The sequence below is a fragment of the Apiospora aurea genome (genome assembly GCF_038362705.1).
Source record: "Apiospora aurea strain CBS 24483 chromosome Unknown utg000003l_segment0_segment0, whole genome shotgun sequence".
NCBI classification, from domain to species: Eukaryota; Fungi; Ascomycota; class Sordariomycetes; order Amphisphaeriales; family Apiosporaceae; genus Apiospora; species Apiospora aurea.
The window spans coordinates 359,687-381,410 of NW_027117390.1; the positions used below are offsets into that span (position 1 = coordinate 359,687).

The 21,724-nt window shown below is 37.1% G+C and overlaps 1 protein-coding gene across 1 annotated transcript; it reads left to right on the forward strand.

Annotated features, from left to right (window-relative positions):
• Positions 1 to 14,374: 14,374 nt before the first annotated feature.
• Positions 14,375 to 21,125, forward strand: PG986_003950 (Beta-ketoacyl synthase; the record flags this gene model as incomplete). The annotated part of the gene is made up of 8 exons (XM_066840172.1): positions 14,375 to 14,774; positions 14,839 to 14,956; positions 15,004 to 17,499; positions 17,550 to 17,976; positions 18,131 to 19,624; positions 19,685 to 20,024; positions 20,147 to 20,316; positions 20,565 to 21,125. The coding sequence occupies 8 exons, from the start codon at positions 14,375 to 14,377 to the stop codon at positions 21,123 to 21,125; spliced, it is 6,006 nt and encodes a 2,001-aa protein (XP_066702799.1).
• Between the last annotated feature and the right edge of the window lie 599 nt (positions 21,126 to 21,724).

Consider the following 21,724-nt stretch of genomic DNA (forward strand, 5'->3'; position numbering starts at 1 on the left):
TCTACTTTTCGACCTTTTTATATAAATTAATTTAACTATAACGCTTAAAATTAATTAAAATTATTCGCTATTTAATTTTTCGCTTAATTTTATATCTTTTTTATATATTTATATATTATAACTTATTTCGTTATAAATACTATAACGCCTTTTATTAATCGCTTTCTATTTTAACGAACCTTTATTTTTACTTTTATTAAACGCTAAACGCTTCCCTTTTATCTTCTTATCCTATAACTACTAAAATTCTTTAATAATAAAAGCTTTTTTAAATTAAACTCGCAACTTTTTAACTCTTTAACGCTTAAAAAATACTAAATTAACCTCTTTTAATATATATATCTTATCGTATATAAAGATTATTTTATAAGCTATTTTAATTATACTTTTCGCTATTTAATTTATTATATTTAAAATCGGCGTCGGAAAACTTCTTTAATAAATAAACACCCTCTTTTTAATATAAATAAAATACTTAATTATTTATTAAAAGTTAAATAACATTTAAAAGTCGTAAATACTAGCCGTCTTTAAACGGGATAAATTAAGTATAAACGTCTAAAGATATACATTTAACTTATTAATTACCTCGTTAAGGTTATAAAGTATTAAATTAAATACGTTAAATCTAGATTTAATATTAATTTTTATAAAAATAATAAGATATACGGCTTTAAAAGTAATAAAAAGTTTAAGCTTAATAATATAATTTATAAAAACTTTAGTAAATAACTTAATTTCTTTTAAATAAATATACTTTAAAAGCGAATAAAGTATTATATTAAAAGGTTAGAGTAAGTATAATAAATAAAGAGGTATATTAATAGTAATAATATCGTTATTTTAGTAATATACTTTAAATTCGGCCGAAATATAGCTCTTATAGCCGTTAAAAATTAAAAGGCGGTAACGACCCTTTGTTTACGATTTAATATATTTATCGAAATACTTAATTTAGTTTAAGCCTATCTCGTTATTAATTCAGCTATTAAAAGTCGGCTTAATTACTTAATCGCCCGGTAAATCGGTTTCGCGGGATTAATTTATAAAGTAATATTAACTTTAAACGATTAAAAACGGCGGAATATATTAACCCTACGAATTAATATATTTAATCGCCGTTATTTATTCTTAATTACTAAATTAAATTAACTTCGCTTTTTTATACCGCTTAGCGTATATTATAATAAGTATTAACTTAATTATACTTATTATAAAACTAATTTCGTTAAAATCTTAAATATTTTTATTAATAATCCCGTATTTCGTCTTTATATTCGCGATTAATATAAATTAAATAAAAATAACTTTAAAAGTTTTATAAAAAGCCTTTTAATAATTATACCGACGATTTATTTTAATCTTTAAATCCGGGTTACGGTTAATAAAGCGCTTAATTTAATACTTATCGACGCGGTCGCCGCCGCGCGACGCGGTAAAGAAATTAATTATATTTTTATATTAATACAATCGGGAGGTATTCTTCGAATATTTAAATTAATTATATACTTATAAAATATTTCTTCTTTAATTAAATTTATTTTACGTTATTTCGGTCGAATTTTACGTTTTAAAGTTTAGTTATAAATTTAATAACGTAAAATTAATTTAGGTATATTATAAACTTTTATTATTACTTTTTAACTTATTTAATTCGGTTCGTTTCGTGTTATTTAAATTATTAAAACTATCCGATCTTTTTAAGATTAATTAAGCATTATAATTATAAAAATATTACGCGTTAAAATTTAATTATATTAAAATTAAATTAAGGTGCGTTACTAAGTAATATACGTCGCGTAGTAGTAAACCACGTTATACGTAATAATTATTATACGGTTTAATATAACTTTTACGGCTTCTTAGTTAATACGGTTTAACGTTAATTTAAAATCGAAACACGAATACATTATTAATTAAGTATTTTATTATTTATACGAAATAAAATACTTAACTTTTTAATTCGGAGATATAAACGACTTTTTTATTACGAGTAATATATCGTTCGCTAATAATACTTTTAATTATAAAAGTTTTTAAAAATATACTATTAAATTATTCGACGATATAATCGGTTAAAAAGCCGGTAAATAAAATACCGTTATAATATTAATAATAAAAATAAAGCTTTTCGCTTTCGCTTTCGTCGTAAAAAAAAGCTTCGTAATATAACGATTAATTAAATAATTTAATATTAAGCTTAATTAAAATAGCACTATTATTTAATATAATAATTCTTAAATTATACGTTTACTTAACGCCGAAATAATCGTTTTATAAACTAAACTACGGTACGTTAATATATATAACTATTAGCTTCGATAAAAAGCTTAAGAAGAAAAAATTAAGGTCGTTTATACGCCGATAAAAAATATAATAATTAACGAGTTTATAAAAGCTTTTTTATTAATTAATACTATACTTTTTATAAATAAATAAAACTCGTAAACGTTAATAAGTAATTAAAAAAGCGGTAATTAAAAAAAGTTATATAAAAGGAATTAAAATGTGAAAGGTGCACGAATCTAGGTGGTAACGATAAGTAAGGGGGTGGTGAAAGGATAAAGTTAACGCTTATCCTTTTTATATTTCTAGGGGGCCTAAGTTTTTATATATATAGGGCGGCGGAGTAAAGCCGGAACCGGTATATAAGCGCCCCGTTTTTTTATTTCTATTATAACTATTCCCCTTTTTAAGTAAGCGTTTTAATTACGTAGGCGGCTTTATTTACGCGGTCCGTTTATTTTAACGGGAGCTTAATTAATAAAAAATTCCGTGGTAAGTTATAAAGTAATAAAGTAAAAGTAAAAGGTAAATAAGAAATAAATAAGGGGCGCGAGCGTTAAGGCGCTTATATTTAAGGTGCCCTTCGGAATATAAATAAACCTATAAAATTATCGAACCTACGCTCGATATTTTTTTTATAACGCCGATTATAACTTTTTTTATAATTATTAATACTACGGTTTCTTTTCCGTATTTTAACATTTTCGCGCCCGTTATTTTATCGTAACCCCTTTAATACCCCTCTACTTATTATAGCTATCGCTCGCCACCGAATTAATTTATTAAATAACTATAACGGCGTTTTTATTACCACCGCGATCGATTAAGCTTATTACCTATACGTTTTATTTTAAACGGTTAACTATAAACCTTTCGAGGGCGAATTACCAGAGTTTAACTACGTTTTTAGTAACCCGTACTCTTTATTATATAATTAAATATATTTAAAACTCGGCTATATTAACGGTAATAAAATTTACAAAGCCATAAATACGCGCAGTTTTTTCGGTATTAATAGTATTTCGTTAACGTTTTATAGTAAATTCCCGGCGCTTTTATAAGCGATTTTAATATCGTCGGCACTATCTTCTTAAGCCTGGCCGAGTACTTTTAAAAGGTAAATAACACCGATAAGTACGTTTTCTTTTTAACCCTTCGCCGCGAAGCGGGCAGTATTCTTTACCGTCTCGTCGTTACCTTTACCCGTATAGTCGAGGCTTACAAAACCGAATTTAATATTAACGGCTCGAAAAAAACCGTTAAAATAAGTAGAAATTCTCGGCTATTTTCTTTATAGCTACCGCGAATGCTTAATAAATCTATTTTAAATAAAAAGGCTTAGTCGATTACCGTTAAGAGTACCTCGCCCGCGAGGATATTTTACGTAAACGTTTTTAGCCTAGCGCCCTTAACGCCGTAAATTTAAGGATCCTCTTTTTATATTACGTAGTTTCGCTAACGTTTTTTTAAACTATCGATAAGCTTATAATTATCGAAGCTTTCGTTTAGCCTCGCCTATTACCCCGCGACCATAGTTTCGCTATTTAATATATAATTCTCGGCTTCGTTTAAAAGCGTATCGCCGCTTTTTTCGCCCGTATTAACGATAACGCCGTCGATAAATAAACCGACTATCTTAAGGATTATTTAAAACCCATAGGTTTAATTTTTTAAACGGAAGTTTCGTTTTTATTTCGGCCGCGTTTTTTTTATTAAATATATAATTTAATCGGCGTAATACAAGACCTCGTAGCCTATTAGAAAGGCGTAAATATAATTACTATTTAAATAAGTAAGTTCGATTTTTACCGGGGCCCGGTTTCGGCCGTATTTTTATCATTATTAATTAATAATTTATTAGAGTTTTTAGGTTATTTCGGCTTTTTATTATAACTTTTTTTTAAGCCTGCCTCTTTTTTTCGTAGTTAACTAATTAACGTATACCCTTTTTTCGTATTACGCGACCTTCGCCGGCGCGTTTTTTAGGTTTTCGGCCGGCTTTTATTAATTATATTCGAACGGCCAGCCTTTTTATTTTACTAAATAATATACTTAGTCTTTTTATTTTATTTTATTTCGCACTTTTTTACCTCCCACTTTTCGTCGGCTTCTAGTTCCGGTATCGGAAGCGCTCCATCGGCCCTCGCCGTCTATGGCTCTAATAGCTGGATAAGGAAAACGTCGTAGAGCCGGGCGTACTTCTCGGGCAGGGCTAATCGGTAAGCAAGGGTTTCGATACGCTCTAGAACTTTAAAAGGTTCGACGAACTTAGGGGCTAGTTTCCGGTTTTAAACCTTTAAGTTTTTAATAAATAGGCTTATTATTTAGTTTACGCTTAAAATTAACGGTTTATAGTAAAAATTATAATATTTCGCTTATTTTTCGGTCGCTTTTCGCTATCTCTCTTTTATTCCCGCCCGTAACTCCTATAGTTTTAATAGCCGGTTTTTTACCGCAGGGGCCCTTTTTCGAAAAAAGTCGTCCTCGACGAATATTCGGAAATTCGGCTGGTAACCGTAAATTACTTCGAAAAGGGAGAGGTTTATTAATAAGTTAACGGCTAAATTAATTACGAAAAAGGTAATATATAATAGGTTCGACTATAACTTTAATTATTCCGTTATGTAATAACGTAAGTAAATTTTAATAACCTAGTTTATACGCTTTATTTATCCGTCGGTTTATAAATAAAACGTTATCGAATACTTTAGTTTTATTTTACTCTCGTAATTTAATTCGGACTAAAAGGCGTTAATAAAAATAACTCCCCGGTCCGAGAACAGCCTTTTTAAGCTCCCGAACTAGCACTTTATTTTCTTATAAAAAAGTTAAACTAACTTTACAGTATTAATAAAAATTATTACTAGGAAAAAAAACAGTTTAATATATCGGTTTATTATTATAAAAATAGCGTTAACGGCTTTTTTATAATAAAAAAACTCCGGTAAGCCGGTAATAAAGTTTATATTATATTCTTTTTTAAAGCGATTTAATTACGGTAACGACGCGAGCTTACTATAAAATCGATAATGTTTCGCTTTCGAACCGAGGTATACCGAATAGTTTTTTATATATTCCGTTACGTCGCTTCGTAGCTCAGGTTAATAAAACTTCCTTTTTAAAAGTTATATTATCCGATCGCGTTCGAAATAATTATTAAGCAGGTCGTTATAATAAATCTATAATAATTACGCTCGTAACGCTATTTATTTTAATACGTAAGCTTTTTTTTTTAAAGTATACCAAACTTTTTTTTATAACCGACTAATCGCGGTTCGAACTAATTTCGGCCGCGGATTACGCTTTACTCTCTTAATAAACTTCGTTCCGTTCTTAGGCTTATATAATAAAAATCTTTAAATTTATACTAATTTAGTTTATTAAAAAGTCTTTTTCTTAAGCGGACCTTTTTACCTTTCGCCGGGATATCGCTTACGATAAAACTATACGTTCTCCCGCATTTCGCGTTCCGTATATCGCCTAGATTAATACCCGTAGTTTATTTTTTAAAAGTATAGTATCCACTATTAACTTCCGCCTTAACGTCGGTAATAATATTAAATTATTTTCTATATCGGCGGTATAATTAGGCCGTTTCGACGGGTTATCGGCCGAGTTACTCTTTCCCGGCCGATATATAATCGTAAAATTAAAAAAAACTAAATATATATACTATCGTACTTAGCGACTATTTAACTTTTCGCTCTTTATAAAGCTTTATAAGTTTTTATAGTCTAATAATACTTCGATAGCGTGCTTCGCCCTTTTTAAATAGTATTTCTAATACTTAAAATACGAAACAATCGCCAATATTTTTTAATCTAAAATTTTATAGTTTAATTTTAACCCCGAAAACTTTTTAAAAAAAAAGAGATCGAGTATTAAAATCTTCCGTTACCCTTTTAAGAAAAGGTTCCGGCTATTGCGAACCGGGAGGCGTTTATTTCGAGCCTTACCGGCTTTTCGGGATTAAAATAGGCTAATAACGGAGTTAATTAAAAAGACTATTTTAAGTATTTAAAGGCTTACTCCGCGGCGCTGTTTAACGAAAATAAACTCTCGTTTTTTTTAAGGTTACGCTTTTTTAAGAGTTTTATTAAAAAAGTAGCGATTCCCGAATACTTTTTTATAAATCGCTAATAAAAATTATAAAAGCTTAAAAAAATTTATAGGTTATAAACGGAATTTAATATAAACTATTTTTAAATAGTGTTTACTTATAACGGGTTTATTAATACTCTTTTTATAGAAATTCGATACCCTAGGAATTCGAGCGAGCTTTAAAAGAATTAGTATTTAACGCGTTTAATATATAAATCCGCTTATATTAGTTTTTCGACGATTTATTGTACGTATTTCTCTTAGGTTTCTTTATCGGCAGAATAAATTAAAATATTATCTAGGTATACCACATAATACGTATCGATTAATCCCTCGAGGTATTGCGAAATATAGTATTAAAACGTAATTAAGACGTTAATAAGGCTTATAATTATTACTAAGAATTCATAGTAGCCGTATCGAGTACGGAACGCGGTTTTTTACTTATCCCCTAATTTAATACGAATACGGTAATACGCATTTTTTAAATCGATTTTTAAAAAGACTTTTAATTACGAGATTTTGTTTAATATTTTTAAAATGAGGGGTAAAGTATAACGATTTTTAATCGTGATTTTATTAAAGCCCTTATAATCTACGTATAACCGCAGCGTCTCGTCTTTTTTAAGGACGAAAAGGATAGGGGCCCCGGCTGGGCTCTAGGACTCGCGGATTTTTCCTCCCTTTTTTATTTTGTTCAGCTATTCGCGCAGGGTTTTTAACTCGGAGTACGATAACGGGTAAATAAGCTTATAAAAGGGTCCCGTGCCCGGTTCGAAATCGATAGCATAATTTATTAATCGGTTAAACGAGAGGATATCGTACTTTTCTATATTAAAAAAGTGGTAAGTCCGTTAAAATATTATAAAAAAGGCGCGTCGAAGGGACGATTAACGACTTTTAATGTTTTTTCTTTTTTTTATATATTTTTTTTAGGAATACTACGGCGTAATATTAAGCTTAGTTTTTATAAGCGCGGTAAAATACTCGAGGTATAAAAAATTAAATCCGCGTTATATCGATAAAGAATTATTAGCGGTTTAATTTTATATTAAGCATTATTCGCAGTATTTATATAGTTTTATAGGATAAAAGAACGGGGGCGCCGGTATATCAGGGGTCTTAATTAATCGCGACGTAAGGCCGGCGAACCTTTTAAGTTACCCCTCGGAAATTAGTAATATTAAACTTTACTTAATAAACGTTATACGTAGGGATATATAACTTATTAATCGACGTAATTAATACTACGCAAAATAAGGCTCGAAGTAACTTAGCCTCTTCGGCGAAAGTATAGTTAGTTATATTTATTCTTAAGTAAGTATTTAAATCGACGAACGTATAAATCGGGGTAAAGCGCAATGATGGGGTAATAACTATAATAAGGGTCCGTAAGGTTTTAAATACCTTTACGAATAAACTAGTGGTTAAAAAGGGTATTTCTCTATTTAAAACCTGCGGTTATTTCCCGATATATATTATATTAGCGCTATATCCGGGGCTATATATTTATTAGCGTAATAGCCCTTTTTTTTATATCGATAATAAATAACCTAGTTTAAATTAAAACGATTCGCGGTGTTATTAAATAAAAGTTATATATTACCCGGGTAAAACGATAAGGTAGTAATATTTTACCGAGTTTTAAAAAGGTTTATTTTACGTTATTTAAGGCTCCCTTTTTTAAACTCGGTAGCGTTTTCTTCGTTTCGGAACCGTTTCCTTAAGGTTAATTTAGTTCGGCTATAAGGTTTTCCGTCCTTTATAAAAACGGGGAGGATTTTTTATCGTTATTTCATAAAGTCGACTATATTATTACGCCGATTTAAAAAGTTATCGTAATAATTTATAATGTTTTAACGTAGAAATAAAAGGAGTTTCCCGAAAAAAAATAGTGTGTACGTTTTTTATCGAAATATAAATATACTTAGTTTTTTAAAAACGATAAATACTCGTAAAACTGCCTCGGATTTTAGCGTAGAAGTTAATAAGTTTTTTTTAATTATAAACTAATTATAGCGTCCTCGTTAACGGGGCTTCGGATTATTAATCTTATTTAAGTTCGGAAAGTTTTTTAATTACTTTATAACTATTTCGCCTCGTTTTTTATAAAAGATTCCGTTTTAAGCCGGAACTATTATTTTATTTTTAACGTTATTTAGTTACGGGCGTATAGGATATGCGCGCGCGAGCGTCGATATAGTTTTAGTATCGTTTTATAGATTATTTTTAGCTTTTCGATTTAGCTTTTTTATTACGCTCGTGTAAAAATTGGGCTTAGCTGTTCGTGACGGAATTTAATAGGCTTACTAAAATTTATATCCGAGTCGCTAACCGATAAGGCCCTTTTCGCGTCATTGCTAAAGTAATTTAAGCTTTAATCGCGCTTATCGAGTATCGAAAAGGTGTCGCTACCGCTATTCGAGGGTAATAAAGGCGAAAAGAGGTTTTTATTATTCCCCGCATAGTTAAAACGTAATCGTTAATTATTAAATTTTTTAAGGCGCTATTTAAACGAGGTACGGTTCGTTATAAACTATTTTATTTCTCTTTATAAACGTGTTCGAAAAAATTCGAAAAGAAACTTTTTTAGTCCCGTAATGCCCGAAGCTTTAACTATAACGTTATTTATAAACTTAAAAGGATCTTTTTTTATAATAAATTCGGGGCGTTCCCGAGGCTTTCTTTACCCGGGTTTAAATCGGAGAGGGCGCGCTTTATAAAAGCTTTACCCTTTCTTTTCGAGGTTAATATTATTACTAAATAAATTATTATAAAAGCGTTAAAATTATAAAAGGTGCACGAATCTAAGTGGTAACGATAGGTAAAAAGTAATAAAAGAACAAAGCTAACGCTTATCCTTCTATATTTCTAGGGGGCCTAAGTCTCTATATATATAGGGCGGCGGAGTAGAGCCGGAACCGGTACGTAAGCGCCCCGTTCCTTCTGCTCCTATCACATAAAAAACTCGAGGATTACTTAAAAAAGGGAGATCGACGTTTTAATTAAAAGCTTTATATTATTTTAAGCTTTAATTAAACCTTTTTACTATTTAAAAGTATATTATAATATACATTTATATTTATTCGGCGTATTATAATATACTTATTTATTTTAATTTACGTTTATTTATACTTTTAATTATTTATTAATATATTATAATATAATTATATAAAGCTTTAATTTATTTTAAAAATATATTTATTAACGTAATTCACGGTCTAATTAAACACACGGTTTAATTAAACACTTTCCAAGGCCTCGTACAACGAAATATAAATTATTTCTACTATAACGCATTTAATATATTAAAATTAATCGGAATCCTCTTCTTTAAATACTTTTATATTATTTTAATAAGTACGCGCATTATACCCGGGCTCCCCGTAAATTTTATAGCGTCGCGGGCGCGTTTTAAGCTTTTTTATACGACTATTATTTCGGCGCGATTTATCTTATAATTATTTATTAACGTTCTTTTAAAACTATAGGTTTTTTTTAGTTTATATATAAAGTAATCCTTTATTTTATAGCCGTTTTTTTTTTCGTACGGCGGCGCCGGTTAAGTATTTTATTTACTTTTCGTAGTACGGTTACTTTACCTTTTAAAAAAGCGAGCCGGTATATTATTTGCGTTATACCTTTCGTAATTTAGTTAAGTTTAATTAAAATCGACGTCGAAGAGCTATTTTAATGCCGTACGATACGGTTTCGAACGTATTCGGTTTAGGATTAAGCCTTAATCGGGTTATTTAAAATCTTTAATTCTCAAAAAATAAGTAGGCCGAAAAACGTCCCCGGAGGTATTAAAGTACGTAGTTTTATATTTAACTATAAAATAATATATTCCGGATCGTACGGGACGAGTCCGGTCCCTTAAAAACCTCTTTATATATTTAAAACGGTAAAAGTCGCCTAGAACGCTTTTAAAAACGTTAATAAGAAGTCCTCCTTTAAAATATAAGTAATATACGCCCGTATAAAACCTTTAATTTTTTTTCCCGTACGCCCTTTTTAACGCACGAAAACAGCCGATATTAAAAGGTTAAAGCTTATACGACGAATAAAAAGGTATATAAAGTATAATAATCGAGTTTTTTTATAGTAAAACTCGAAAGCTATCGAGTAATAACTCTTATAGCCGTTAAGGATTAATAGGCGGTAAATACCCTTCGTATAAAACTTCGTGTATTTATCGAAGTATCGAATTTAGTCCTCGCTTTTTTTATTCGTAATCTAGCTATTTTTAATAACTACGATTACCTAATCTTTCGGTAATAAACTATTTTTATATCAAAAAAAAGTACGTTTTTCCGGTAAAAATAATATATAAAGGGATAACGTAACCGTATAATTTAACGCTTTATATTATTATAACCTATTCCCGGTTCCTTTATTATATTACCCTAAGCTTTTCGCGTTAATCGAAAATAATTACGACTATTTCGAACGAGATTTAACTTATAAAAAACCCGGTCTCGTCGAAATTATATATATCCTTTTTTTAAATTTTATATTTATTAATTATATTTCGTATAAAAGTAAACCACGCGCGATACGCGTCGGGATTTTCGTAAAAAACTCTCTAATAATCGATTTTTCGGTTAAAACGCGTCCGGAAATCTAATTATTATCGTACAAAATTAAAAGCCTAATTAACGCCGACGCGTCCCGCGTTACGTAAATTAAGTAATCGATTCGCTATATTTTTAATATTACTTATTCGAGGCGGAAACGATCGCGAATTTAAATAAATTATATATTATACGATTAATTACTCTTCGAAATTCGTAAACTTTTACGTTAACGACTACGTATTTCGTCGTAAAATATTACCGCGACGCCGGTAACGTAAAATTATATAGGGGACATTATATATTCGCGCTACGGCTCGTACGCGTAATTTAGGGGTTTTTTAAAACGCTTAAAACGCTAATTATATATTATTCTTTTTCTATTAATTTATTATCGTGGGTAGTAAAAGTATAAGGCGTAAAATGTAAGTTATACGAAATTAAAAAAAAGTGTTTAATTAAACCGTGTATTTAATTAGACCGTAGATTACATTATATTATAATATAAATAGCGTTTTAATATATATTTATAATATATTTAATACGTAACGTAGTTTACCACTACGCGACGTATATTACTTAACGACGCACCTTTTTTTACTTCTCGACCTTTTTATATAAATTAATTTAACTATAACGTTTAAAATTAATTCAAATTACTCGCTATTCTATTTTTCGCTTAATTTTACATTCTTTTTATGTATTCGCGTATTATAACCTATTTCGCCGTAAATATTATAGCGCTTTTTATCGGTCGCTCTCCGTTTCGACGAACCTTTATTTTTATTTTTATTAAGCGTTAAACGCTTTCTTTTTACTTTTTTGTCCTATAGCTTTTAAAAATTTTAAATAATAAAAGCTTTTTTAAACTAGACTCGTAATTTTTTAGCTTTTCGGCGTTTAAAAAGGGCTAAATTAGTCGTTTATAAAGTATAAACTTTTATACGTATAAAAGTTATTAAATATGTTATCGTGTTTATACTTTTCGTTATTTAATTTATAATATTTAAAAGTAACGTTAAAAAGCTTTTTTAATAAATAGAAACCCTATTTTTAATAAAAATAGAGTATCGAGTCGTTTATTAAAGGTTAAACAGCGTTTAAGGGTTATAGGTACCGGCCGTCCCTAAGCGTAACGGGTTAAATATAAGCGTTCGAAAACGTATATTTAATTTACTAATTATTTCGTTTAAATAGTAAGGTATTACACCAGCTGTTTTAAATTTAAATTTAATATTGTTTTCAGTAAAAATAATAAAATACGCTGTTTTAAAGGCGATAAAAAACTTTAGTTTCGTAATATAGTTTATCGACGCTTTAATAAATAATTCGATTTTTTTCGAATATATTCGTTTTAACGGCGAATAAAGTGCTATATTTAAAAATTAAAATAAGTAAAAAAAGTAAGGAAATATATTAAGCGTAATAATATTATTATTTTTATAGTATTCCTCGAATTCGGCCGAAATATAGCTTTTATAACTATTTAAAATTAAAAGGCGATAAGGGCCTTTTACCCGCGATTTAATATATTTATCGAAATATTAAATTTAATCTAAGCCCGTTTCGTTATCGGTTTAGCCGTTAAAAATCGGCTTGATTATTTAATCGTTCGGTAAATTGTATTCGGTAATTTAATTTACGAAAGAATATTAACTTTAAACAATTAAAAACGGCGGGATACACTAGCCTTACGAATTAATATATTTAATAATTATTAATTATTCCCGATTACTAAACTAAACCGATTTCGCCTTCTTATATTAATCGGCGCGTATTACGACGAAGGTTAACCCGATTATACTTATTATAAAGCCGGTCTCATTGAAATTCTATATATTTTTATTAAAAATACCGTATTTAGCCTTACTATTCGCGACCAGCCTAAACTAACCGGAAATAATATTTATATTTTTATAAAAGTCCCTTTAATAATTATATCGACGGTTTATTTAGGTTTTAAAATTTAAATTATAATTAATAAAGCGCTTAATTTAATACTTATTAACACGGTCGCCGCTACGCGATTCCGAAAGAAAATTAACTATATTTCTTATAATATTAATATTAAAAGGTAACCCTTAAATATTTAAATCGATTATATAATTACGAAGTACTTTTTTTTTTAACTATATTTAATTTATATCGTAAGTGTCGGATTTCGCGTTATAAGGTTCAGTCGTTAATTTAACTACGTAACGTTTCGTATAAAACGTTATATATAACCGTAGTACGATTTTTAGCTAATTTAGTTTTAACCTTTATATATCGCTTAAATCGTTAAAACGATTCGATTTTTTTAGGATAAAATCGATATAATATTAATAAAGTTATTACGTATTAAAGTTTAATAATTAAGGTAAATAAAAATATTAAGCCTTTTAATAATACGGCTCACTTAATAGTAAACCACGTTATATTAAAATATATATAATATTAATAATAAATACGTAATAAAAAAAGCTTAAAAAAGTATATTAAATAAAATAATTAATAATATTAAATAGAAATAGCGGTATATTACCCGCTTTTACCGATAAATAGCCGAACTAACTCTATAAGTATAAATTTATACTAAAATAACTAGATTAAACTAAACACGTATAAGCTATAAGAATATATAATTCTACGCGTTTAACAATATTACGAAATGGCTTGCTGCGGGATTCCGAAAGCAGCAAATATTAGTGGTATCGACGCTTCGATGGCAGCTCTTGTCCTACCTTCCACCTGCAGTCATCTTGCCTAACTTGACCATAGGCCCGATACTGTCAAAGGTGGCAGGGGTGATAGGCAGCACCGCGGTCGAGTCACCTCGACCATACTGCCTGTTGCGCTTGGTTAGTGACCCAAGCCACATGGTGATGTGATGATTGATTTATTGATTCTTTGGACCCCAAAGGTAGGCTGTGCTTGCCTTGCAGAATAACGGTCCCTCGGCATCTCCACACCGAGGCTGTTGTCGGGCTATGGACCAACAATACGATGGAACAATACACGGTAGAGTCAGGAGAATAACGATTTGTATCGTTGTACTTGGTCTTTCGCACCTCCCAGTCATCCAGAGAAACAGCAGCTGGATCCTCACAAAGTGAGGCATGACCCAGTACATGCCACACACCAGAGGAGCATATGAGCGAAGAGTGCCAAATGTATCATGTACCATATGGTATCATTTAGAGCATGGCCACCCTAGAATATGTTGATAGACCTCGAAGAGCATCATCCACATGAATATATTCAATACGCCATCTGACTTCTCCTACATCGGCTTTATATTCAAATCAGTCCTATCTCAAATTTAACTCATAACTCAGTGTTACGATCTCGCCAATAACCTTTCGAATATTACTCCTTTCTATACTGTAATACTTCGCAATACTAGCTGTGCCTCTATCGAAGAGATAGACACCATGGTCAAGGATACTCAGACTCAACCGCCCATTGCTGTCCTGGGTCTAGCGTGCCGATTGCCCGGCAGTTGCAACTCTCCAGATCAGTTCTGGAAATTCATGCTGGACGGAAACATCGCTGATACCACACCACCTTCATCAAGGTTCAACCTGGCAGGGCATTATGACGGGACACTTCGGCCCTGGACCATGCGCTCGCCAGGTGGCATGTTCATCGATGCAGACCCTAAGGACATAGACGCAGGGTTTTTTGGGCTTTCGCAAGCCGATGCCATCTCGATGGACCCCCAGCAGAGACAGCTTCTCGAAGTTGTCTATGAGGGACTCGAGAGTGCAGGATTAACTCTTGAGAGTATCAAATCGAAGCTAATTTCCTGTGTAGTGGGATCTTATGCCTCTGGTGAGTTATACATCATACCATGTGCATTCCGACGAAAACAATGTCAATTAACGTTACTTTTTAGACTACAGCGACGTGCAAAGTAGAGATCCAGAAGACAAGACACCAAATCATACTGTGGGGTCTGGTCGGGCAATGTTGAGCAATCGGATCAGCCATTTTCTTGACATAAAAGGCCCAAGGTGAGACTAACTTTCAATGTTGCATTTCATGACTAACTGGTTCTCAGCGTCACGATTGATACCGCTTGTTCGGGAAGCTTGGTGTCTGTGGACTTGGCCTGCAGATACCTTCAGTCAGGCGATGCTGATGGAGCTATCGTTGCTGGGTGCAATCTGTACATGAGCCCCGAGCACAATATGGACCAACGTGCAATGGCATCCGCTGCTTCACCCTCTGGACGGTGTTGGACCTTTGATGCACGTGCAGACGGTTACATCAAGTCCGAGGCGATCAACACCTTGGTACTTAAACGCCTTGACGACGCCGTAAGGGATGGCAATCCTATTCGAGCAGTGATACGAGGAACATCCACGAACAGTGATGGTTGGACTCCTGGAATTGCTAGTCCCAGCGCGGATGCACAGGCTGTCGCAATTCGGAGGTCTTACGCCAGGGCAGGAATTGAGAAATTCCAGGATACAGCGTACTTGGAATGCCATGGGACAGGCACGCCAGCGGGCGATCCGATTGAGTGCAATGCTGTAGCATCTGTGTTCTCTTCCTCCCGACCCCCAAATGCACCATTACGTATTGGCTCTGTCAAAAGCAATATCGGTCACTCGGAACCGGCAGCAGGTATATCTGGCCTGATCAAAGCTGTTCTGGCAGTAGAGCATGGGATCATCCCCGGAAACCCAACATTTGAGACTCCTAACCCAGCTATTGACTTCAACGCATCGAAACTCTTGTCATCAAAAGCTACAACTCCCTGGCCCTTCGGAATGATTCGCCGAGCCAGCGTGAACTCCTTTGGGTACGGCGGATCGAACGCTCACGCCATTGTTGAACACCCCAGCATCTTGCTACCAGAACACGACCCCAAGGGTATCCCATCTCTATCTAGTTCGGAACATGACATATTTGGGGACTTCGATGAAGGGGAATCTCGAAAGCTCCTTGTATTCTCAGCCAATGACGAATGGTCATTGAGAAGCTACGTAAAGGAACTCATCCGTCATCTCGCGAACCCAGCCGCAGCTATTCAGCCAGCCGACTTGGCGCACACTTTGCATAGACACCGAACTCGACACTTTCATCGCGGGTACGCCATCCTGAATGGGACGATGTTGAGGGAGGACGACTTGGTCTATGAGAAACCCCGAAGCGTCACGCGAATTGGATTTGTCTTTACCGGGCAAGGCTCGCAATGGCCTCAGATGGGTCTAGATCTGATTCAGAACTTCCCTGCAGCAAGCACCACCATCCACGACTTAGACAAGGCGCTGCAATCGATGTACGATCCTCCAGCTTGGAACCTCTTGGACGAGCTCATACAGCCACGATCAGTGGAGCACTTGCGTACTCCAGAGTTCTCACAACCATTGGTAACCGCACTCCAGTTGTGTCTCCTGGCCGTCCTCAAAGACTGGGGCGTGAATCCTTCCGTGGTGATCGGGCACTCTTCTGGTGAGATCGCGGCAGCGGTGGCAGCTGGCCTGTTGGGACAAGAGGATGGGATCAGAATTGCTTACCTTCGGGGGAAAGCAGCTGATGACATGCAGCGGGCCGAGCACGCAACTCTCAGCCAACAAGGAATGCTGGCTATTGGGCTGGCCTCCGAAGATTGCCAACGCTACCTATCACGCTTCCCAAAGGTGACGATCGCTTGCCACAACAGCCCAAAAAGCCTCACCCTATCTGGAGAGATGTGTGACCTGAAAGCTCTCCAAAACTCAATCAAGGAAGACGGTCACTTTGCTCGACTCCTAATGGTGGACCTTGCTTATCATTCAAAGTACATGATCCCAATATCCACCCGCTATAGAGAGCTTCTCGAGAAGTATTGTCCATGTCTATCGTCAGGTCAAGTCTGCACGGAGGTCCAATTCTTCTCTACCGTCTATGGTAGGCGTTGGGAGAAACCGTGCGACATCGATTATTGGGTCCCCAACATGGTGTCTCCAGTACTCTTCGATCAAGGGATATCCGCCGTGATTGATAACGGAGATGTCAATCACTTGATTGAAGTTGGACCAAGCGGCGCTCTTGCTGGTCCCATCAATCAGGTCAAGCAGGCATTGCGCCAAGGAAGCATTGCCTTGGACTATTCTGCATCCTGGTCCAGAGACAGTGATCCCACTAAGACCCTGTACGACGTGGCTGGCAGGATGTTTATACGCGGACTCGACATTGATATGTTCAAGGTGAACAACATTGGGCCCGACGCCAAATGTCGGACGATCACAGACCTCCCAAGCTATTGCTGGAACCATTCGGTCAAGTACTGGCATGAGAGTCTATCGAGCCACGATTGGAGGTACCGGCCTTTCCCAGTCCATGATCTTCAGGGAAGTAAAGTGCTTGGTACATCATGGGACATGCCATCCTTCAAAAGAACGTTGCGATTGAAAGATGTTCCATGGATCAAGGACCATACACTTGGAACAGAGGTTATTTTCCCAGCCGCAGCCTATGTATCTATGGCCGTGGAAGCCATGTTTCAGACGGCGAAATGCGCGGGAATCGAAGGCTTTGCCAATATCGAGGACATTTCACAGGTCTCGTACAGACTCAGAGATGTTCAACTTCTCAGGGCCTTAACCGTTGAACAAGACACTGGTACATGCATCTATCTGTTCCTCAGCCCCCTGTTAGCGGACAGAAAGAAGGATGGTATCGGTTCAAGATATCTACTCTTCGGGCCACCATATGGACTGAACACTGTCATGGGCTTGTTCGGCCAGCTTTCACACCTGCAGTGGAAACCCACGCACTTGAACCACTCCAGCACCAGTCCTCATCGCAACCATGGTTCAAAGCAATGAAATCCGTTGGGTTTAACTTTGGACCATCATTCCCTAACTGGTCCGAAGTCGAGTCAGTTCCAGGGAAGAAATCGAACCGGGCTAAGGTCCACTTCCCTTCGCCCAACACATGGGCCGGAGAATCGAAATATCCCATTCATCCAACTGTCTTTGATGCTTTTCTACAGGTTGCCATCCCATCTGTTTATCAGGGGAACAGAACTTCCATCAACCAGGTGCTTGTTCCCCGGATGATCGATGAGATAGTCATCAGTTCAATACCGCAAACGCCCGAAAACGTAATCACGGAGACACATTCGAAGTTTACTAGTGGAAGGCCCGAAAAAAGCAGAGAACTTCTCATACAGCACGAGTGTCTACGATGAATAGTCTCGGAAGCTGGTCGCAAAGATCGAGGGTTTGCACTATACCGATTTGCATCTCCCGGTACCAAACAAGCCCGCCCACAGCTATATGAGATCTGTCTGGAGACCCGACATCACGCTTCTCAATGGAACTGATATCAGCGCAATCCCATATCCCAGCAATCACCTCGATATTCTTTCAGACGCACTTCGTCTCCCGCGCGACGCAACGATGGTGCTGTCACTACTCAAGCACAAGTTGGCAAGCCCGTCGGTACTGGATTTAGACTTGACTACCAGCAAAGTGGCCGATGACACGGTTGTGGATGAGGCGGAACTCGAATCTCGGCTCTTGGGGGTTTCCCGATACGTGGTTGCCTCAACCACCCCGGATCACATGTTCGATGCTCAAAGACGCCTGGGTAACCTTGGAGTCACCGAAACTCTCATGTACGACCGCATGTCCCAAGGAGTCAACGCCTCCCTTTCCGACACCAAATTCGATCTAGTATTCCTTCGCATACATCCTACAGAGGCCCAGGAGCTGGAAAGTACGATAACAGATGTTTCGAGCTTCTTAGCTCCTACCAGCTTCTTAGTGTTAGTGGTTATGGCATCTTCTTACGACGATGTAAAGTCAGGGAGTCAAACTGTTAGCACTATGTTTGCCGACATCATCAATACCTTACTCTGCTCCAGAAACTTGACTTTGGAGTCGCGTCCGAGCCCACGTCCTTTCAACTCAGTGGATTCTTCCACAGTTTTTGTTTGCCGCCCTCTTGAGTCCGCATCAAACCAGCCCAAGAACCTCAAATTCATAGCCGTGGACCTGTCAAAGGGATCTCCTCTGTGTATGGGATTGATTCAAGACCTGAGAAAACGTGATTGGGTGGGCAACCTCATCGGCATCCAAGAGGCGGGTAGCCAGCCTATCAATATCCCTCTCCTGCTTGTTGATGATCCAGTGGCTCCGTTACTATCTACCATTGATGAACCAGACTGGGCTCATCTTAGGAAGATCATGCAAGCGGGTCGTAAGATACTCTGGTTGACATCAGGATCCCAGTTTCAGGTGTCAACGCCATTGGGCGCCGCGGCTCATGGCTTTGCGCGAAGTCTTCGCGGTGAGGAGGAGCCCACACTGACGCTCAAGATTTTGGACCTCTCTTCGCTTACCAGTGGAGATGCCGCCACCTGCGTGATGCGGGTAATGGATACTCTGGCCAACCTGCACCATGAGCACCACGGAATGGAGAACGAGTACTGCGAGCGGAGTGGGATCGTATACATCAACAGAATTTGCCCAAACGAATGCAACGTTGCAGTCTCTAATCAGAGTCTGACTGGAAGACCTTTGGAGAACATGCCGTTGCACCAGAACCCTAAGGTCGTCAGAATGTACTGCGAGCGGGTCGGAGCGATGGACAGTCTTCATTTCAATGAAGTGGCACGTCAATCAATCCCGTTGGCAGAAGATCAAGTTGAAGTTGAAATAAGGGCTACTGGATTGAACTTCAAAGTATGTAACACAATATCCCTCGCGACTTGAATGGAGGGGCCTGGAACTGACTTGATACAGGATGTCGCAGTAGCAACAGGTATCGTGCCCGACAATGAACACATGCTAGGCTCTGGGGGCGCCGGCGTCGTCAAACAAGTCGGCAGCAACGTCACGTCGTACAAGGTCGGTGACAGGGTTCTAATACACGACAAGGGGTGTCTTGCCAATCGCCATCGCGTCTCAAAAGAGAACGTGCTCTTGATCCCAGACTCTGCGACGCTTGAAGAAGCAGCAACAATGAATGTTGTCTACTTCACAGCCGTGTATGGCTTGAGGGAGCTCGCCAATGTCCAAAAAGGACAGTCGGTCCTTATACACTCCGCTGCTGGTGGCGTTGGCATTGCCAGCATCCAACTGTGTCGGTATCTTGGCGCCGAGATATACGAAATCTTTGGGCAGAGGGGCATATCAACCCGATCTCGCCAATGAAGGTCTTTTCCTTCGCCCAAATTCCAGACGCGATGAAGCTTTTGCGATCAGGCAAGCATATCGGGAAGATTGTTATTTCGGATGGTGACGCTGACGACATCAACGTTCCCATCCGTCGTGCCGCATTCTCCCCAAATTTCGACCCACACGGCGCTTACTTGATTGTTGGTGGCCTTAAGGGATTATGTGGAAGTCTTGCTGTGTACTTGGCTCGGTCCGGGGTCAGACATCTGATCGTCATGTCGCGTAGTGGGGCGAAAGACGAGGGGTCGCGCCGAGTCGTCCGGGACTTAACATGCCTTGGCACAACTACCAAGATCTGCAGGGGGGATATGTCAGTGTTTGAAGATGTGGTCGGTGTCTTCCAAGGCTCGGTCTTGCCCATAAGAGGCGTCATCCAAGGTACTACGCGTAAGTCTCCCACGTTCACGAAGGTGTGGCAAAACCCGATGCTAACGGCCGATACCAGGATAAAACCTTCGAGTCCATGACTGTTCAGGAGTACCACGAGGCGATAAGATGCAAGGTCACGGGGACGTGGAATATCCACAACGCCGCCGCGCAGACCCAGAACAGTCTCGACTTTTTTAACATGCTGTCCTCCATCTCTGGCATCATCGGGACCGCCGGCCAAGCAAACTACTGCGCTGGCAACAGCTTCCAGGATGCCTTTGCGCTGTACCGTCACTCCCTCGGCTTGCCAGCTCACACAGTTGATCTCGGAATTATCGAAGACGTTGGCTACATGAGCGAGCACCAAGACCTCACGGATCGTGTGCGCAGCCGAAGTAAGCTGCCAGGGATAAACGAGCAGCAGCTTCACGACATCCTCAAGTTCTCGATCATCCAGCAGCAGCGGACCCAACCCCAGGTGGCTGACAGGGAATATTTTGGTAAAACACGTCCCGACAGTAGTACGCAACTGATAACCGGTCTCCCCCTTCCCGCTACCGCCCGACTCGCCTATGCTCCTGAGCGATATGCGGTTCAACTCTCTTGCTGTATCCTTCAAACTCGCAAATTATTCTGACGGCGGTGGCATTCTCAACGGTAGCCATACCGACAGCGACTTGAGCGTCTTCGAATCCATGCGGAAGGCCGCTATGCCAGGAGAGAAGATCGTCCCCGAAGTGGTACAATTAGTTGGCAGACAGCTTGTCCTTTCGCTAGGACTGACGGCGGACATGGAGGAGTCGAAGCCCCTCAGCAGCTTTGGCATAGACTCGCTGGCCGCGGTGGACTTGCGGAACTGGGTCAAGGTCCATTTGAAGACCGAGTTGACAACGCTGGAGATATTGAACTCTCAAAGTCTGGGGTCTTTGTGTCAGAAGATCGTTGGGAGGTTGTTGGACCCAGAACGGAAATGAAGTGGTTGTCACGATTGCGTCGGTAGAGGGGCAAGCTGGCATGGTAACCAGCCGCCAAGGCGCTCGCTGCCAGCTCAATTTGGTGCACCGCTTTCAATTAGGTAGTTTAATACATGTACCTTCTTACTTCCCACTGCTTTTACTGCCAGGCTCGCTGCAGGAGCGTGTCAGGGGGGGGCTTGCAGACATTAGGAACAGTCAAGTTTTCGTTTGTCATAAAATGTAATCGAGCTGGGCAATAAGTATTACCTTTCTCGATATG